The sequence below is a fragment of the Quercus robur genome, chromosome 1 (genome assembly GCF_932294415.1).
Source record: "Quercus robur chromosome 1, dhQueRobu3.1, whole genome shotgun sequence".
Classification (NCBI taxonomy): domain Eukaryota; kingdom Viridiplantae; phylum Streptophyta; class Magnoliopsida; order Fagales; family Fagaceae; genus Quercus; species Quercus robur.
This window is the reverse complement of record NC_065534.1, coordinates 37,918,912-37,934,731: the sequence shown is the minus strand read 5'-3', so window position 1 is coordinate 37,934,731 and position 15,820 is coordinate 37,918,912. Positions and strand designations below refer to the sequence as shown.

At 35.4% G+C, this 15,820-nt stretch overlaps 2 protein-coding genes across 5 annotated transcripts; one reads left to right on the top strand and one right to left on the bottom strand.

The window, feature by feature from the left end:
- Positions 1-707: 707 nt before the first annotated feature.
- Positions 708-10,328, bottom strand: LOC126689063 (uncharacterized). 4 transcript variants are annotated; one of them, XR_007644415.1, is made up of 12 exons: positions 10,046-10,328; positions 6,912-9,503; positions 6,467-6,596; positions 6,264-6,352; positions 4,976-5,205; positions 4,517-4,603; positions 4,343-4,442; positions 3,341-3,548; positions 3,138-3,264; positions 1,598-1,652; positions 1,059-1,474; positions 708-966 (listed from the first exon to the last, which is right to left on the bottom strand). XR_007644415.1 is itself a non-coding variant. In XM_050384093.1 (11 exons), exons 1-11 carry the CDS (start codon positions 10,130-10,132, stop codon positions 1,337-1,339), a joined length of 3,843 nt encoding a protein of 1,280 aa, XP_050240050.1. In that variant the 5' UTR covers positions 10,133-10,328; the 3' UTR covers positions 994-1,336. The 4 variants fall into 4 exon arrangements, 1 of the variants encoding a protein (XP_050240050.1); XM_050384093.1 differs by lacking the exon at positions 708-966 and having other exon boundaries at positions 994-1,474; XR_007644417.1 differs by lacking the exon at positions 708-966 and having other exon boundaries at positions 1,389-1,474; positions 1,598-1,644; positions 3,020-3,264.
- Positions 10,329-13,822: 3,494 nt separating this feature from the next.
- Positions 13,823-14,254, top strand: LOC126707515 (uncharacterized). The gene has a single exon (XM_050407242.1). The coding sequence runs from the start codon at positions 13,823-13,825 to the stop codon at positions 14,252-14,254; it is 432 nt and encodes a 143-aa protein (XP_050263199.1).
- Positions 14,255-15,820: the final 1,566 nt, after the last annotated feature.

Here is a 15,820-nt window from a genome sequence, read left to right as displayed (position 1 = left end):
GGAAGTTGCTGTTGAGGTTGTGCCTATGGAAGGAGAGGTTCCTGCTGCTGCTACTACACCCACAGAGGAAGAAATTGTTGTTGTGGTTGCTCTTATGGAAGAAGAATTTTCTGCTGCTGCTACTATGCCTACAAAGGAAGAAATTCCTGCTGAGTCTTGCCCTCCTGCAGATGGAGTTACTCCTGAGGAACAGCAAGTTAAGAATTCTGCCACGAATCCTGCTTCTGAATTATGATTAGTCACTCATTTTATCTCTTCTTTTTCTGTGAGAGAGGAGAGGTAGAGTTCTGCAAAAATGAGTCATATCACGATGTTTTTTAATCATATATATTTATACACATACATGCATATATACATACACACACATCGGCTGGTTTGATTACTGTCAGAATACACGAACCATGACAAGAAACATCCCCTTTGCTTCCACCACCGTTGCCGTCCCAATCAAAGTCCCTGTGCAGCGGCTCGAGCAGTTCGACATCGGTTAGGCCCATCGGTGAGGTTCAGCTGCTGAACAGCCCTATTTGGCATACACTATTACCTGAGATTTGAGCGTAGTGAAGCTGCAGGGAGCTACCAGTGCCAGGCGGTGGTGATTCATTATAGCAAGCAAGGGTAGGCATGCACTTGCACCATTTGAAAAAGCTTTATAAAATTGTGGCGGCCACTCTGAATTATTGAGGACTGGAACTACATCTATCTCGTCAAGAAAGTAAACATATATATTATTAACCATGGTTAACAGTTGAACAGTTTAGCACGAATTTGTGGGATGATTTCCTCCTTTTCAAATCTATAGCATTTTTCTACCAGATTTCTTCAGCACGAAGAAAAGCATGAAAAGGACAAATGAAAGAAAGTAGGTGAAAAGATAGTACATGTTATGGTGTGTGAGTTATCAGACGAGAGAGTGTACACCTACACTAGCTGTGAGACTGGAACATCAACTTCAGTATCCCACCCCTGGAAAATTATCATTAAGATGAAAAATAAGTAAAAACATGGTTTTTAATTTCCATATATTTGGCTGTATTGCATAAATAAGGCAGCATTACATTTCTACTGCGCAGCCTTCTGTGCAACTAGAAGTGAGCTCTATTGCTATATCTCCCTTAACTATACATTAAAAGAAGCATAACCTGAGACCCAAGAAACCCAAAGTCTTCTCATGTATTCTGTACAAGGAAGAATCTACGCATCTTGCAAACCAAAATTTGAGGTCCTCGACCAATTCTATTAACTGCACCAAAAATCTTCCATGCTCTTATTTTCATTATATACGCTGATACATTTAGATCAGTCAATTTAGCTGTCTGGGCAAAGGGAACAAAACTCAACTTCTGCTGGCTAATGCCCTCCGCTTGTAACACTTGAAAAAAGTATTACTGTTTCTTCTGAATCCTTTATTAAAATTGTCATCGTCAAGCAAGCGCTCTCGACTGACTTCACTAAGACAATCCTGTTGGTCCACCTACAGAAAAGAAGCAAGTCAAACAATCTTGTTTTGGAGGAACAAAAAAGAAAAAGCATGATCAGAAAAGTAAGAAGTACAGAACAATTATGGAATATTTGGTTTGTTCACAGGGAAAAATACCTTGACAACCATATCAACTGGACCATTGCTACCATTTCCATTGGTGCCTGCAGGACTGACAAAAATTACAGTGGTCAGCTACACAATCAGTAACTCCACTTATATAAATAACGGACAGGATTCAAGAAAACAAAGACAATTTTATGTGATAAAGGCATAAAGAAAGCAGGTTCAATCAGATTCTGAAGAACTTAGATACCACCATGATCAAGGTGCATTTCCCAATTGCTTTAGATGAACATCAAGAACTCACACACACACCAAACTAGGAACAATGAGAATTTAATTAAAGATAAAAGGAAACACTCCTGTGCTCACCAACTGCCAGGTATGCTGGTATAGGGTAGGAAATTTTGGTTTTTTGCTTTGGAGAGACTGGAATTTCTACACTCTGTGGTGTTACTAGGAGCATTGTGTAGAATAGGAAGGAAAGACTGGTGTGGGTTTTGGCCCTTTTGGGTCTGATATGGATTTCACCAAACTACCAGCTGGATGGTGCCCACCCAGCTCACAAGGTAGTGGGTAAAAATGGGCTCAGGGTTGAGATGGATTTCTCCTATTCTATGGCCAACAAGCCTCAAGCAGCCAAGTCTAATGTAAAGGATAACAAACTAACAGCAGGATGGTAAAAGACGATCTGGGAAATATACCATTGACAAGAGAATTCTAAAGAAGAGCAGCACGGATATTAGATGCCACCCACCCCACCACCTGTCTCCACCGTGGGGAAAAATTCCCCAGCCCCAGAATTTCCTTAGTTTGTAAGAGAATAAAATGCTTGATGCATGAGAACATCACACATGCAACTTCAATAAACTACTTACATAAATTGTTGTGAATATCAACATTTATACATGATAATGAATGCATAAGATAATGACCCCTAAATGAAATTAAACTTTTCGGTAACTTTCTGTGGCCAAAATATGTCTAACTTTTTACCAGATGGGACTTCCATTAAATTAGTTGTTATGAGACCAGACACAATAATATGGGATTTGAGTTAAGAAGTACAAGAAGGGGTTTTTGCACGTTCATTTTTTCTTTCATGTGAGTAAACAATTTAAAAGGAGATATTACCTTTTAATATCAGCATTAATTTTAAAATGCATGGTATGATATGGTGCACTACAAGCATCATCGGCAAAGCATGGTTACAATTGTGAAAAATCTCATTTCTTATACAGTTCCTGATTTCATCCCACTTCAGTACTACAAAGAGATGAGAATTAAGAGAGAAAAAAATAAAGAATGAAATCAGAACATTGCTTTAATTGGGATTTGGCTCTTTGGTTCTCATAACTTGGGCCATGACATTTAGATAAATTATCCAACCAATTCAACCACATTTACTTGGATTAGTATGACATAAAGAATCTCACATATGAGCAACTTCTAAATTGGTCATTTAATTTTCTTAACCTGTCTCTAAATTGGAGATACTAGGCACTGAGTTTGACTGTCCTTGTAGATGGCTATGCCTTGTGTATTGTAGTTTTTTTCCATTTCATAAACAGAGGAAGTGAAAGTTTAGACATACACCACCAATCCTTGTTCCATGATTCTGCTCTCATCAATCTGCTCCAGTTGATATACTTCAGAGACCACACTTGGCACATCCAAATCACCATTTCTGCAGACAAGACCAACAGTCTTATTCTGGGTTCCTGCAAAATGGCATATTAGAGTAATATTATGAAATATTTCCCTTTAAATAAGATACTTGAAGGGTTAAAAAGAGACCTCTTTCTGGGCTTGGTTCTGCTGGAGGGATCTTTGTTAGGAGTTTCTGGCACATGACAGTATCCCGGAAATCCAGGAAAGTATAATCCAAAAACTGCAACCTCTCAGAATCAGTCATCTTTGTAAACAGAAATGAAGTAGTCCATGCGTTCAGCACACTAGGCACTGCAGGCAAAATAAGCCTCTCGACTCCTAATTCCATGAGTTTCTAAAGAAAAAATATGGAAAATAATAGTGAGAAATGACTAAATTTTTTTCAGCAACAAAAACTAAAGGAAGAAAAAGGTAAGGATTATTTTCTTTTTCACTTGGATCAACCTTAACCCATTAACTGACCCCCTTCAGTGCCAACACATGTTAGCACGCACATACACACAAAACCCAACAAAACGGGCATAAACATCTCACCCTTTGGGATAATTTACAGAAATTGCCTGAGTCTGCAAAGTTACATAGGCTATATAAGTGGTTTGAAGGTTAAATCAACTATAAGAACATGTTAGTTGACATTCTACATGATACAACCATCCATCCATCTAATTTCTATTTATAAAAATTAAAAACTGGGAAAAGATGGAGCTGAAAAGAACAAACATCTAAATTATAAAATATTAATCAATATAGCTGTACAATGGAAATCAGTAACCAACAAACACAAATCGCCACAAACAGATCAATACTAATGCTTAAACAAATTGAACCATAAAATTTCAAACAATGTTGTTTAAAAACAAGCAGTATGAGAGCTAACAATTACTTACAATAAGAGAGAACTAATATGTATATATATTGATAATTAATAAGAAAGAACTAATACTTCTTCAACCAATCCCTAAATCAGCAAGAAATTTTATATAAGCAAAAAGGGGTTCACCATGTTAACATTTCGTTGGCCTCATTTTAAAGGACGGAAAATAATTGATTAAACCACTGTTGCCTCATAATATTGATTATAAAGCCCAATCAAAACGCTCCCCCCTCCAAACGAAAAAAGTATGCTACCTTTTCAAGCTCATTCATCAAGATGCGACACATTCCAAGTCGACGATATTGAAACCTGGTACCAACAAGAGGTATTTCTGCCACCTTCTCCCCATGGATCCTGGAACAGGAAAATAACAATTCAGAATATCATTACTGAACAAAGCATAAAATAAAGGATTCTATGAAACTCACCTTACAGTAGCCACAGAAATCATTTCATCACTTCTCTCCAAAAGCACTGTATAGAACCCTCGGAAGTTCAAACGGTTAAGCTCTGACCTGAAAAGTTTCAGATCATAGAAATCATGATTCTGCACTTAAAAATAATATACTCTGTTTCTGAAAACTGGTTTCAGGAAAGGAAAGGAGGTGATTTGGGGGGGGGGAGCCATTGGAAGTGGCAGTTTTCAGATATTGGTGTTTTGCTGTTGTAAATAACTGAAGTCCAGATTCAGTAATAAGAAAGGTATTCTCTCACAAGTCACAAGTTTTCATATGTACTTTTCACAAAGTTTATTATAAATGGAAATGATCCAAGAAGGGGTCACAGATTATGTAAATAAATATTTAGTATGAAATAGAATAATCATGCACAGCTTCCCAACATAAAGGAAAATTATGAACATAACAAAAACAGAAAGAATTTCTTACCCTCTACTAAAAATAACGTCTTCAACAAGATCTCTCCGGGTGCGAGACTCCTTAACAGGCTCAAAACACTCATGCATCACATCAAGAGCAATATTAAGTTTGCTGTAATTCTCTGTAAAGGCCTCAATATCATGATTATCAGATGTCATAGGCTTTAATAGTGTCCAAGTGAGATTGTCTACACCCACTGGAATTGGTTTACCTAAAATCTTGTGGAGTCCCAAAAATATCTGGAAGAATGAAATGTGCCAGATGTGAATTCTAACACAGTAAATCCAAGAAGCAAAATCATTAAAGTAAAGCCCATCATGCGAAATACACTAGCTACATAAGCTACTAACCAAATAACATGAGCTTGCAATTAAAATCATACATGATTTGAATTCTATTGTCCTTCCTTACAAGTGATAGTAGCCACTTATGCTCTCTCAATTGGCTCACCCCAAACCTTTTCTTTTTATTATCATTGTATTTTCCCCCTTCTCAGATTACATTAATGACATCATGAACTTTGTTTTTTCAAGTGAAACCTGTAAATATAAATTGCAACCATGACCAAATAATTGCAAAGGAACCAAGACCTCTATTCCCCTACAACTTCATAAACTTTGTTCCACATAGTGCCAACTTAGAAATGCATTTCTAACCAATAAACAAGAGTAGCAGAGGCCATGTGCAAAAATAAAGCAGGAGATAAATGTCAAATTCAAGAAAGAGCATATCAATTTAAATATGTTCTTTGATTTCTCTTAGCCTCTGTTGGCATATAAACAACTAGCATTTCCTAGAGAGTACAGAGTCAATTTAGTTCTGGCTTTTACATTTTTTCTTTTAAATTTACTTCTTCAAACCTATTAACAGAGACTTCTTGACCCTAGAAATTATTTTTGGTCAATTGGGTATGCAATGATTTAATTTTTTTAGATTTTCTGGTACTTGGACTAAAGCCAATCCAAATGTAAACTTATACTTCAAATTTGACAAGAAAACAGAAAGATAAAGAAAAAAATGAAGTTTCCACATCAAATTTGACATGCACTGCACATTTGTAAAAGAATCTGAGAGGCTAATTCATAGCTCTAGAAAAAGTCTTTATGAGTTCATATGAGCCACTAAAACCAAAAATATATGATGCAAAAGTTGTTCACAAGATTCAAATTTTTTATATGAATTAAAAAAGAACATAACAAAAAGGTTAAAAATAATAAATGCCAAAATCAACATTTGTTGATACGAATTATTATATTACAAAAAAAAAAGGGGGGGGGGGGGGGGGGTGTCAAGATACCTGTTCACACTTTTTGCAGCAGAACCAATTTTCTTCAGGAAAATTTTCCAACTTATCTGCCGCTCTATTTTTTAAGCAGCCAACATGATCTACATCAAATTGACAAAAATCAGCATTAGAAACATGTCAAATATTCATTTACATAAACATAATATACAGGCAATCCTCAGAAAACGATCTACAGACAGATAAGAATAACCTACATTTATGCTCACACTGACTGCAAGTGAGTATGCTGTCATCAACTAGATCTGCATTGTTGCTTCTAAATTTCTTTTTCCCACAAATTCCACAGCAGCACGATGGGCAGAACCAGTCACCATCAGGGACATCCTACAGAAACAAGACAATTTCCAGGTCAACAAAAGAAATCAATGACCTCTTAATCCCCAAGATTTTTTTTTCTATTGCTAATTACACACAAAGTGAGTGAGTCGTAAATCCACAAGTTCACCCTACACCTTACTCTTACAAGGGGAGGAAGTGCCATTTGAGCTAGAGCTCATTGGCCATAATCCCTAAGAAAAAAGTTTTTTTTTTAATAGGTATAATTTTTTTGATATGTAAAAGAAAAAATCTTAAAGAGAGAGAAGTAAAAGAATTCAGACAACTATGTGGTATGTACTTAGAATTTATATACACACACACCTTCAAACCGATGCAAATCTTATGGAATGCTGATGGACATTGATCACATAAAATCAATTCACCACCATAGTGACAAACAGTACAAATGTAATCATTCTCGCCTTGATGGCAATTTCCCTTCATTCTATCAGGCAGTTCTCCAGTGGAGCTCCCCATCTTATTATCACGTATTATTTGCATTTGACAATCCAACAAAGACCTTCCATCTTCCAGAAAAATACTAAGAGCTGGTCTTTGGCACTTGCTGCCAGCATGAATTCCGAAGCCAGGAAGAGTAAACACCATTTGACAACAGCTGCACTTTATCCCATCACGAGTAATCCGCCCTTCTTTCATTAGTTTCTTTTTCTTTCTGCTACAGTAATTTACTTTTGCCCTTGGCAATACCACATTGTTGTCTATCAACCAAGAGAGTATAGTTCGACGAGTCTGGTGTGAGGTACTAGGAGGAACCACCTTCTGTATTCTTTTGCTTGATCGCAGCACACGGGTAAGGCGACTACTTTCCAGATCATCTCTTAATTTTATCAACGCTCTAGAAACCTTTCTTCTTTTTAACTTTGGGAGGCTGGCATTTTGATCCTCTGAATTCAGCTTTTCATCACTTATGAATCCAATTGCTGAGCCATCTTTCATAGCTTTTAAGTTGCGTTGTGTTCGAAGAGACTGGGATGCATGGTGAAAAAAATCAGCCTTTCGATTTCCACAAATTTTTCTTATCCCCTGAACTTTTTCGATTGACTGTGATATACTAGAAGACTCTCTGGACCCCCTTCTGGATGGTGCATTACTTGCTGCCAAAGATGATTTATCACTACCTAATTGTCCTTCATCTTCCTCAATTGCATGTGTGCTTTGAATTGATCCACAGCCAGAAGCAACACTTTCAGGAGTTCCTTCATCCAGACAACATTTGCATGCTGATCGAAGTGTACAATATGTCCTTCTTCTTGGCGAAATGTAGCGCATCTCAGGCTTCCCTCTTGTATATGAGTACCGCATCTGCCACCCCACTGCCGAGAGGTGCTTCCGTGCCTTTTCTATCAACATTTTAGATCTCTTATCTAGTGGATGCATATAATAGTCCACAACAGCTTGAGGACAAAATTCTGGTTTTACTCTAAATACATCAGACTCAGAAGACATCACAGTTTGATGACAATAATCAGGATCCTGATTTTCTTCTTTTTGTTCTAGAAGCAGAGTTGAAGATGGATCACCGGGTAAAACATACACACTTTTCTGATTATCTGCGATTGAAGAAATCATCTCTGTGGTGGATCCAATCATATAGTGACAGACCTGACGAAGTGAATAATAAAATTTACCATCAGGTGAGGTATACCGTAATCTAAGTGTGTGCCCATCTCTCCATGACTCAATTTTCCAGCCCAGGTATGAAAGATGCTGCCGCAGATTACTAATTAAAGAATTCCTAGATATTCCACTATTCGTACTCCCAAGTGCATAATCAGTAACAGCATCCGGGTAGAATGCAGCTCCAGGAAGTATATCAGAGCCAACAGGTAGCCAATTTGCAGTTTTTCTGCGTGTCAAACATTTGAGCTTCCCATTGATCTTATTGGAAATGACAGTAGAATCTTCACTGAAGGTCATAGAATTAGTGCTAGAAATTCCATCTGGATTAGAAGGTAAAACAGACGAAGACTCAGCTACCAAACACAATGCTTTACCATGGCAGGGTACATCTGAGTCTGCCAAAATATTCATACCTGACCCATTAATGTCCAAAGTAGAAATTAATTCATCTGTAGCACATTTCTCTTCATCAACCAACATATCACTACACGCTGAGTTCTCAACAGGGACAATCGCGAGAGAGTTGTCCAAATCTGCTCCAGGGCTAATATCAACATTAACGGCAGTTCTAGCTGACTCCAATACACCATTGGTTTCTTGAAACAAGCCCCCAGAACAAACCAAAACCTGAAATACATCTTTTATAATAATATTTAGGTTCTCATTAATGACTTCCAACACCAACTCTTTCCACAAATCTTTCCTCATACAGGTCCACTCCTTAATCTTCTCAAAACCTTTTTTATCCCGCAAGTCATACCAAATTTGCTTCACAGAAACACCAAGGTACCCCCCCTCCTGCTCATATTCTTCAATCAACTCAAGAAATAACCAAGTCCCGCGGCGCTGCCAATTCTCCGTAACCTCATTCCACTCATGAGTAATTCTCAACATGTTAATTCTCATCTCCAATTCATCACCCAAATCTGGGAAGAAAATCCTCCTTGTATGTGAACCGTCATCGTGATCAAAAATCACACCTTCCCACCAAGCCTCCTGGTAAAACACATCCACACACAGTCCATAGGGAAGGCCAAATTTTTTAAACTCAACAAGAGGTGGCAAAGGCCTTATACACCCACGATAAGTACAGTTCTCATTGGCAAAACCAATGCCATCCAATACAGGTGAAACAGGCACATCAGCCTCAAAATTTTTAGACCCATCATCCTGTAGGATGTTCTCGTATTTGACACGACGACCTTGACTATAACATGCAATGACAGTGGCAGAGTGCCAAGAGCCCTGAAACCCATCTTCCTCACTCCTCACCTGCAAAAGTTCATAACTTTTTTACACATAAAACTTGGATTTTCCCAACCAACACATAGCCATGCAAATAATGATGAGTGCGTGGCTCAACAACTAATTGATCACTAAAATTAGAAAAGGTATCATTAAACAAACACCCCCAAAGCTAAAGTCTTGGTTACCCAATGCAGAACCCCAATCCAAGGATTACATAAATACCAAACAGAGCACAAACTAGCTATACATGGACAATAATAGTAAAAATAAACAATTACAGTGTACAATGTAGCCACAATCAATAATATAGCATACAAGGGAACTCGGCATTAAACCCAAATTCATCAACAAACACCTAAACCGAGCTAAGAATATAATCAAATAAACGATACACAAAAACCATAATCAATTACGACTGAAAACTCATTTGGGTATCCATAAAAAACAAAAACAACAAACACCCAAAAGTAAATAGACCGAGAAAAATCACAATCCATGTATTGCAAACAAAAATCAATCAAGAAAAAAGCATTGATGAAGGTAAAACAAAAGCGGCATTGTATGACCTCTACTCTTTGACCAACAAAAAGCTTTCTTTTGGTGGCAAATGTTCTCTTTCGCTTTCTCTTTCGACCAGCCGCCGGCATTGCCATTGAAACAGTGCTCCAATCAGTGAAGGAGGAGAAGATGAATAGGGTACAGAGAGAAAAATCCGGAGAGCAATAAAAGGAAAATTGTGTTTCACAAAGTAACAGACGCTTCTATTGGGCGTAGCTTGGTCACCAAGAAAGATAGTACATATTTATATTGATATATATACACTCTCACAACACAAACAGAATCGCTACTCTTCAGTCTACTCTCACAGATATTATATGTTATAGGCCTTTTCATATAGATTGGAAAAAGGATAAAATATATGTAGCGTGGGCCCAATATTGTATTATTTTATTTATGTGATCAAGTACGTCAAAAAAGGTTTGGAGTCTTTACAGTAACGATGTTTTAAATATGGGAGTATAATAGTTGTTAATACAATTATGAAGGATTAAATGAGACTTAAAAACACTATACTACTACAATGTCAGTCTTCTCTCTCCTCTTTTTTTTTTTTTTTGAGAGGAGACTTGAATGTCAGTCAATTTGTCGATCTGAGGAGAGAGGAGAATAATTCTATGATAATGGAATTTTGATCGTATTGATTTATTGAGTATCGAGGTAGATATTTTTTTCAAGTGTGTACAATCAGAGATACACTTTGCTCTTATTTTTCATTTGGTATGTGATAGTATTTACTATTTACATGTTATTTAGGGAAAATCTTTTGGGTTGTTTAGAAAAAAAAAATTTCTTTTCAGAATCTTATTTATTGAAAGTAAGTTAAAGATTCGGCTATGACACTGTCAAAAATCCTATCATTCTCTTTTATTTTTATTCGAATGGATGACACGTGATAGATAAAACACCTAAAGGTTTTTTTTTTTTTTTTTGAACTCGATAGTTATAATTATGGAAAAATGATTTGAACTCTAGCTTTTTTAGAAACATCAAAAAATACGAACTAGTTGAGTTATAAGCCTTTTGACAAATACCTAAAATTTCGTTTGGGAGTTCATAAGAGTAGGGAATAAAATGATCATAAAGCAATAAAAAGTAATGGAATGAAATAAAATAAAATGTATTTAAGAAAGGGAAAGGAATGAAAAAAAAAAATGGAATAGAATTAAGTAACATTATTTGGATGTTTTAAAATAAAGAAATGCAAATTAATGAAACGTAAGTAACATTGTTTGGGAGTAACGTAGAGGGAAAGGAATTGAATCATTTTATGACAATATTACTATTAGATCCCTATTTTAAAATAAATGGCTGAATATATAGGGGTATTTTGGGAGTTTTAGTAAAAAATTCATTAAATCTGATTTCATTCCCTCCAATTCATCTTAATTTCGGGTGGAATGAAAATTTGAGATTTTAAGGGAATAGAGAGGAATGGGTGTTCCCTCCTACCCATTTCATTCTCTCTCACTTAAACTCCCAAATAAGGAAATAGACTTTTCATTCCCTCAATTAAAACTTCCAAACAAGGAAATGAAATAATATTATAAAATTATTCTCTTCATTCATTTCTATTACCTCCTTCCAAATAAGGGCTTAGATTAAAACCAAACAACAACAACAATCTCACTTAGCAGCAAGGTAGTCGATATCATACTAGTACCGGTCGTACCGGCCGGTATGTACCATACAAGTACATATACTGGTATCGAAACGCCAATGTTTCGTACCGGTTTAAATACCGGTCATACTAGCTAATTTCAAGCAATATCGGGTGGTACTGGACATACCGGCTAGTACCAACAAAAAAAAAAAAAAAAAAACTTTTTTTTTTTTAGTTTTATAATTTTTGAATTTTTGTAAGGGCAGAATGGTAACTTATTTGCATTAACTTATTAGTATTATTTGTTTTCTTAGTATGCAAAAACAATTAAGCTTTTTATTTTTTATATTGTGTTTTTTTCTTTTTCTTTTAATTGATGCTAAAATCTAAAACCATGAATAATTTGTTCTGAATTGAGGTAATGTTTTATGTTAAACTTTTATATTTATTATAATACACACACATACATATATATATATATATATATATATAAAATAACGGTAAACCTGAAACGGTACACCAGTATTAACTGGTACCGAAATATATCGTTCCACTGGTCAAACCGGTACAGCCTCCAATACGAGATTGACTCTCTTGCTTAGCAGACCCATTGTCCAATTCTCTTGGCAGCGAATGGCAATGAGCCATTAGAAATGGTGCAAGAGACACCTTAAGGACATGTCAAAATCATCATCGCAAATACTTGGGTGAAATTTGAAAATTCCAAACTTTTTCTTAACCTAGATTCTTTGATGTTTCATTCACAAGCTTATGCAGAAAAAATAAAACCTTGTAGTGGTCCAAATTTAGTAATATGCAGTAATTAGGAAACATTAAGAAGATCTTAGCAAAACCCATGACAGCAAAATTAGAGAAATTTAAGTCATGCACCAATACCCATATATCTATCCAATTATTATCAATCATCCGAAATACACATACATTCATTAGTCACAAAAACAAAGAGCAAGAGAGAGAATAAAAAAAAAAAAAAAAAAAAAAAAAACTCTCACATCGGTAATAAAATCAAAAATGTTGTGGTTGGAGGGAGCAAGAGCAAGAGCAAGAGATAAAGGTTGTATTTTTATAAATTGTTGAAAAACGGGGTTTTAAGTTTAAAATAAACATTCATAAAAATGTTATGAGAAGTTGTGGTTGCAAAACAAAGTTTTAGATTTTAAAAACGCTCTTTTAAACTCTCAAAATGCCTAACGAAACGGATTCAAATAGACATTGGAGATTAAGAATAGAAAATGAAAGGAAAAAAAAAATTATTTAGCCTCCAAGTGTTTGTGGTGGCGATTTTGACATGTCGACAGTTTCTCAGATTCTAGTGGTGTCTTTAGCACCATTTCTTTCTAATGGCCCCTTGTCGTACATTGCCAAGGGCATTGGGTGATGAGTTTGCTAAGGGAGGTTACTAAAAGATGCATGTAAAATAGAAATATATTAGGTATTGACGTGGCTTGTTTTTAATCTTTTAAGTTTTTTATTTATGGCGTATGAGCGTATCCTCCATTCAAATAAGAATGAGAGAGAATATTAACCAAAAAAAAAGAATGAGAGAGAATATGAGGATTTTTAATGAGATGGAAGCCAGACCCAAATTATAATTGCACCTAAAAAAAGAAGTAAAACTCTAAAAAAGTGAACGTAAGTAAATAAATTAAAATATGCTGAATCAATGGTTTAAAATAATAAAATAATTCAACAATTCACATTAAATTAGCAAGCTCACAACAATAATATGAATTTGTCACTTACCATCTTCATGCATTCATACGAATAATAAGTAAATAAATTAACATATGTTGGTTTCATGGTTTCAAATAATTCAACAATTCACAATAAATTAGCAAGCTCACAACAATAATATGAATCTGTCACTTATCATTTTCATGCATTCATAATAATAATAATAATAATATATCATATGTAAACAATTATTTAAAATTAAGACTAGATGAAAATACCTTTTGGTCCCTATATTTTGGGCCATTTCCATTTTGGTCCCACATTTTTGGAGCTCTTATTTTGGTCTCCAAAATTTGAAAATTGTTTTCAATTTAGTTTCAAAAATCGCTTACATGGTAGATAGAGTGCACAAATAGTGGTATGGACGCCTCCCTCTCCTAATCGCTACAAAATTCATGTAGACGGTGCTGTGTTCAAAGAGCAGAAAATGGCGGGGGTGGGGATTTTAATTAGAGATGCAGCGGGTCAGATGATCGATGCCTGCAGTAAAAAACTTGATGCTCCTCTAGGTGCCATGGAGGTTGAAGCTAAGGCTGTTGAGTTGGGCCTTAAATTCGCCAAAGACATGTCTATACAGGACTTCACGCTTGAGGGTGATTCGTTGTCTCTAGTTAATGCTTTGAGGGAGTTATCTCCTCCTCCATTATCTGTTGCTGCTCTGGTTTATAGTTCCATTACTGTTGCTCATAGCTTCCGTCACGTAGATTTCGCTCATGTTGGTCGAAATGGAAATAAGCCAGCTCATTTACTTGCTAGACATGCTTTAGGCATTGCAGATTTATCTGTTTGGGTTGAAGAGACCCCTTGTTTTCTTGAACAAGCTCTCAAACAGGATGTATTTGTCAATTTTTTTGATTAATAAAGTTTAGTCGTATTTCCCATCAAAAAAATAAAAAAAAATAGTGGGCATGAAGTTGACGTGACTATTAAAATAATATTAAAAAATTTTATTTAGCATTTTAAAAATGCCATGTCAGGATTTTAAATTTTAATTGAAAAATTAATTTCTCAATTTTGTTTACATTAAAAAATAAATGAAAAAGCTAATAAAATATTTACTTCTTATTTATATATTATAGTTTGATAACGTTACATTATATTTTATATGAAAACTATTTGCTTAGCCAAAAAAATAACGTTATATTATATTTTATTTATATATTATAATTTAATAATAGTTTTTCTCATAAAAAAAAAATAATAGTTCTCATTTCCTCAAAAAGAATAAAATAGTTTTCATAAATTATGATGTTATGTACTATAATATATTTATTATTTTAATAAGAAATAAAGATTAAAGAGAATCTAGAGAAGTCGTACCTATGGGTTGTGGCCACCTAGGGATTCTAACTTAGTTGTGAAAAATTAAAGCTTAACCATACACGTACTCCATAATATCTTGGAAGTTGGAGCAAAGCAAAGGAGAGAGAGAGACTATTGAAGCAGGAAAATAATTAAAAAAATAAAAGTCTAACTTTGGCCTGAAAGCGTCTTGCACACGTGGCATGGCAGTGTTGCTCGCTTAATATTTTGTACCGATTTGGTGAAACTGATGCATGAGTTTTTTTTTTTTTTTTTTTTGTCTTTAGTTATATATTTGCTGAAATAAAAATAGTTACATCAATGTGAATACTCTAGGTAACCTAATTATTGATGATGCCATTATTTTACAATTACAGTAATTTCTCCAAAATTGAGGAGCAAAATATTTCAGCTACTTTATTTATTTATTTATTTATGCAAAGCTTGTACATATATTCAATCAAGCAAAGAAAAGGAAGTACAACAGAAAACTAATAGAGAAGACAGCAAACGCAGGCACTAATTAATACATTCAAATTGGGCAATTTCCTACACAACCACAGGAAGAACTCCTATCCAAACCTGCGAGTCTTCATTTCTTCTTGCCAAATGAGCTAGCTCATGAGCAGTTTTGTTGTAGTCCCATTTCACTTGATTGACCTTCCAGCTAGTAAAAGAGCTCAACAAGGCAAGGATGCCTTAAATCAGATGGCCAATACTGCCCTCAATGAACGTCCCATTAACACTACTAACAACTAATAAAGCATCTTATTCAACAATAATCTGGGATAGCTTCATACCTTGGGCAAGCAAAATTCCAGATTCCATAGCGAGAGCTTCCACCTCTGAAACTGAAAACTAACCTTGCAGGAATTTACCACAAGCCGCAATAACTGCACCACACGAATCCCGAATAACAGTACCAACACTAGTGTTTCGTCCATCCTTAGATGTCGCCCCATCAACGTTGATCTTAAAAACTACAGGCGGCGGAGGAGTCCACCCATTATTCTTCTCTGTTGGATTCATGTTCAAAGTCACCAAAGCACCTTTATAATCTTGTAGAAAACTCCTAGCAAACCTCTAGATCTTATCCAGCATTTGGCACTTTGATTCAAAGGCT

Coding starts and splice junctions, on each gene's coding strand:
- LOC126689063 (XM_050384093.1), bottom strand. CDS start 10,132: ATGGCAATGCCGGCGGCTGGTCGAAAGAGAAAGCGAAAGAGAACATTT. Junction 6,597..6,911: donor AGATTTGCATCGGTTTGAAG/GTGTGTGTGTAT, acceptor TTGTTTCTGTAG/GATGTCCCTGATGGTGACTG. Junction 4,443..4,516: donor ATTTCTGTGGCTACTGTAAG/GTGAGTTTCATA, acceptor TTCCTGTTCCAG/GATCCATGGGGAGAAGGTGG.
- LOC126707515 (XM_050407242.1), top strand. CDS start 13,823: ATGGCGGGGGTGGGGATTTTAATTAGAGATGCAGCGGGTCAGATGATC.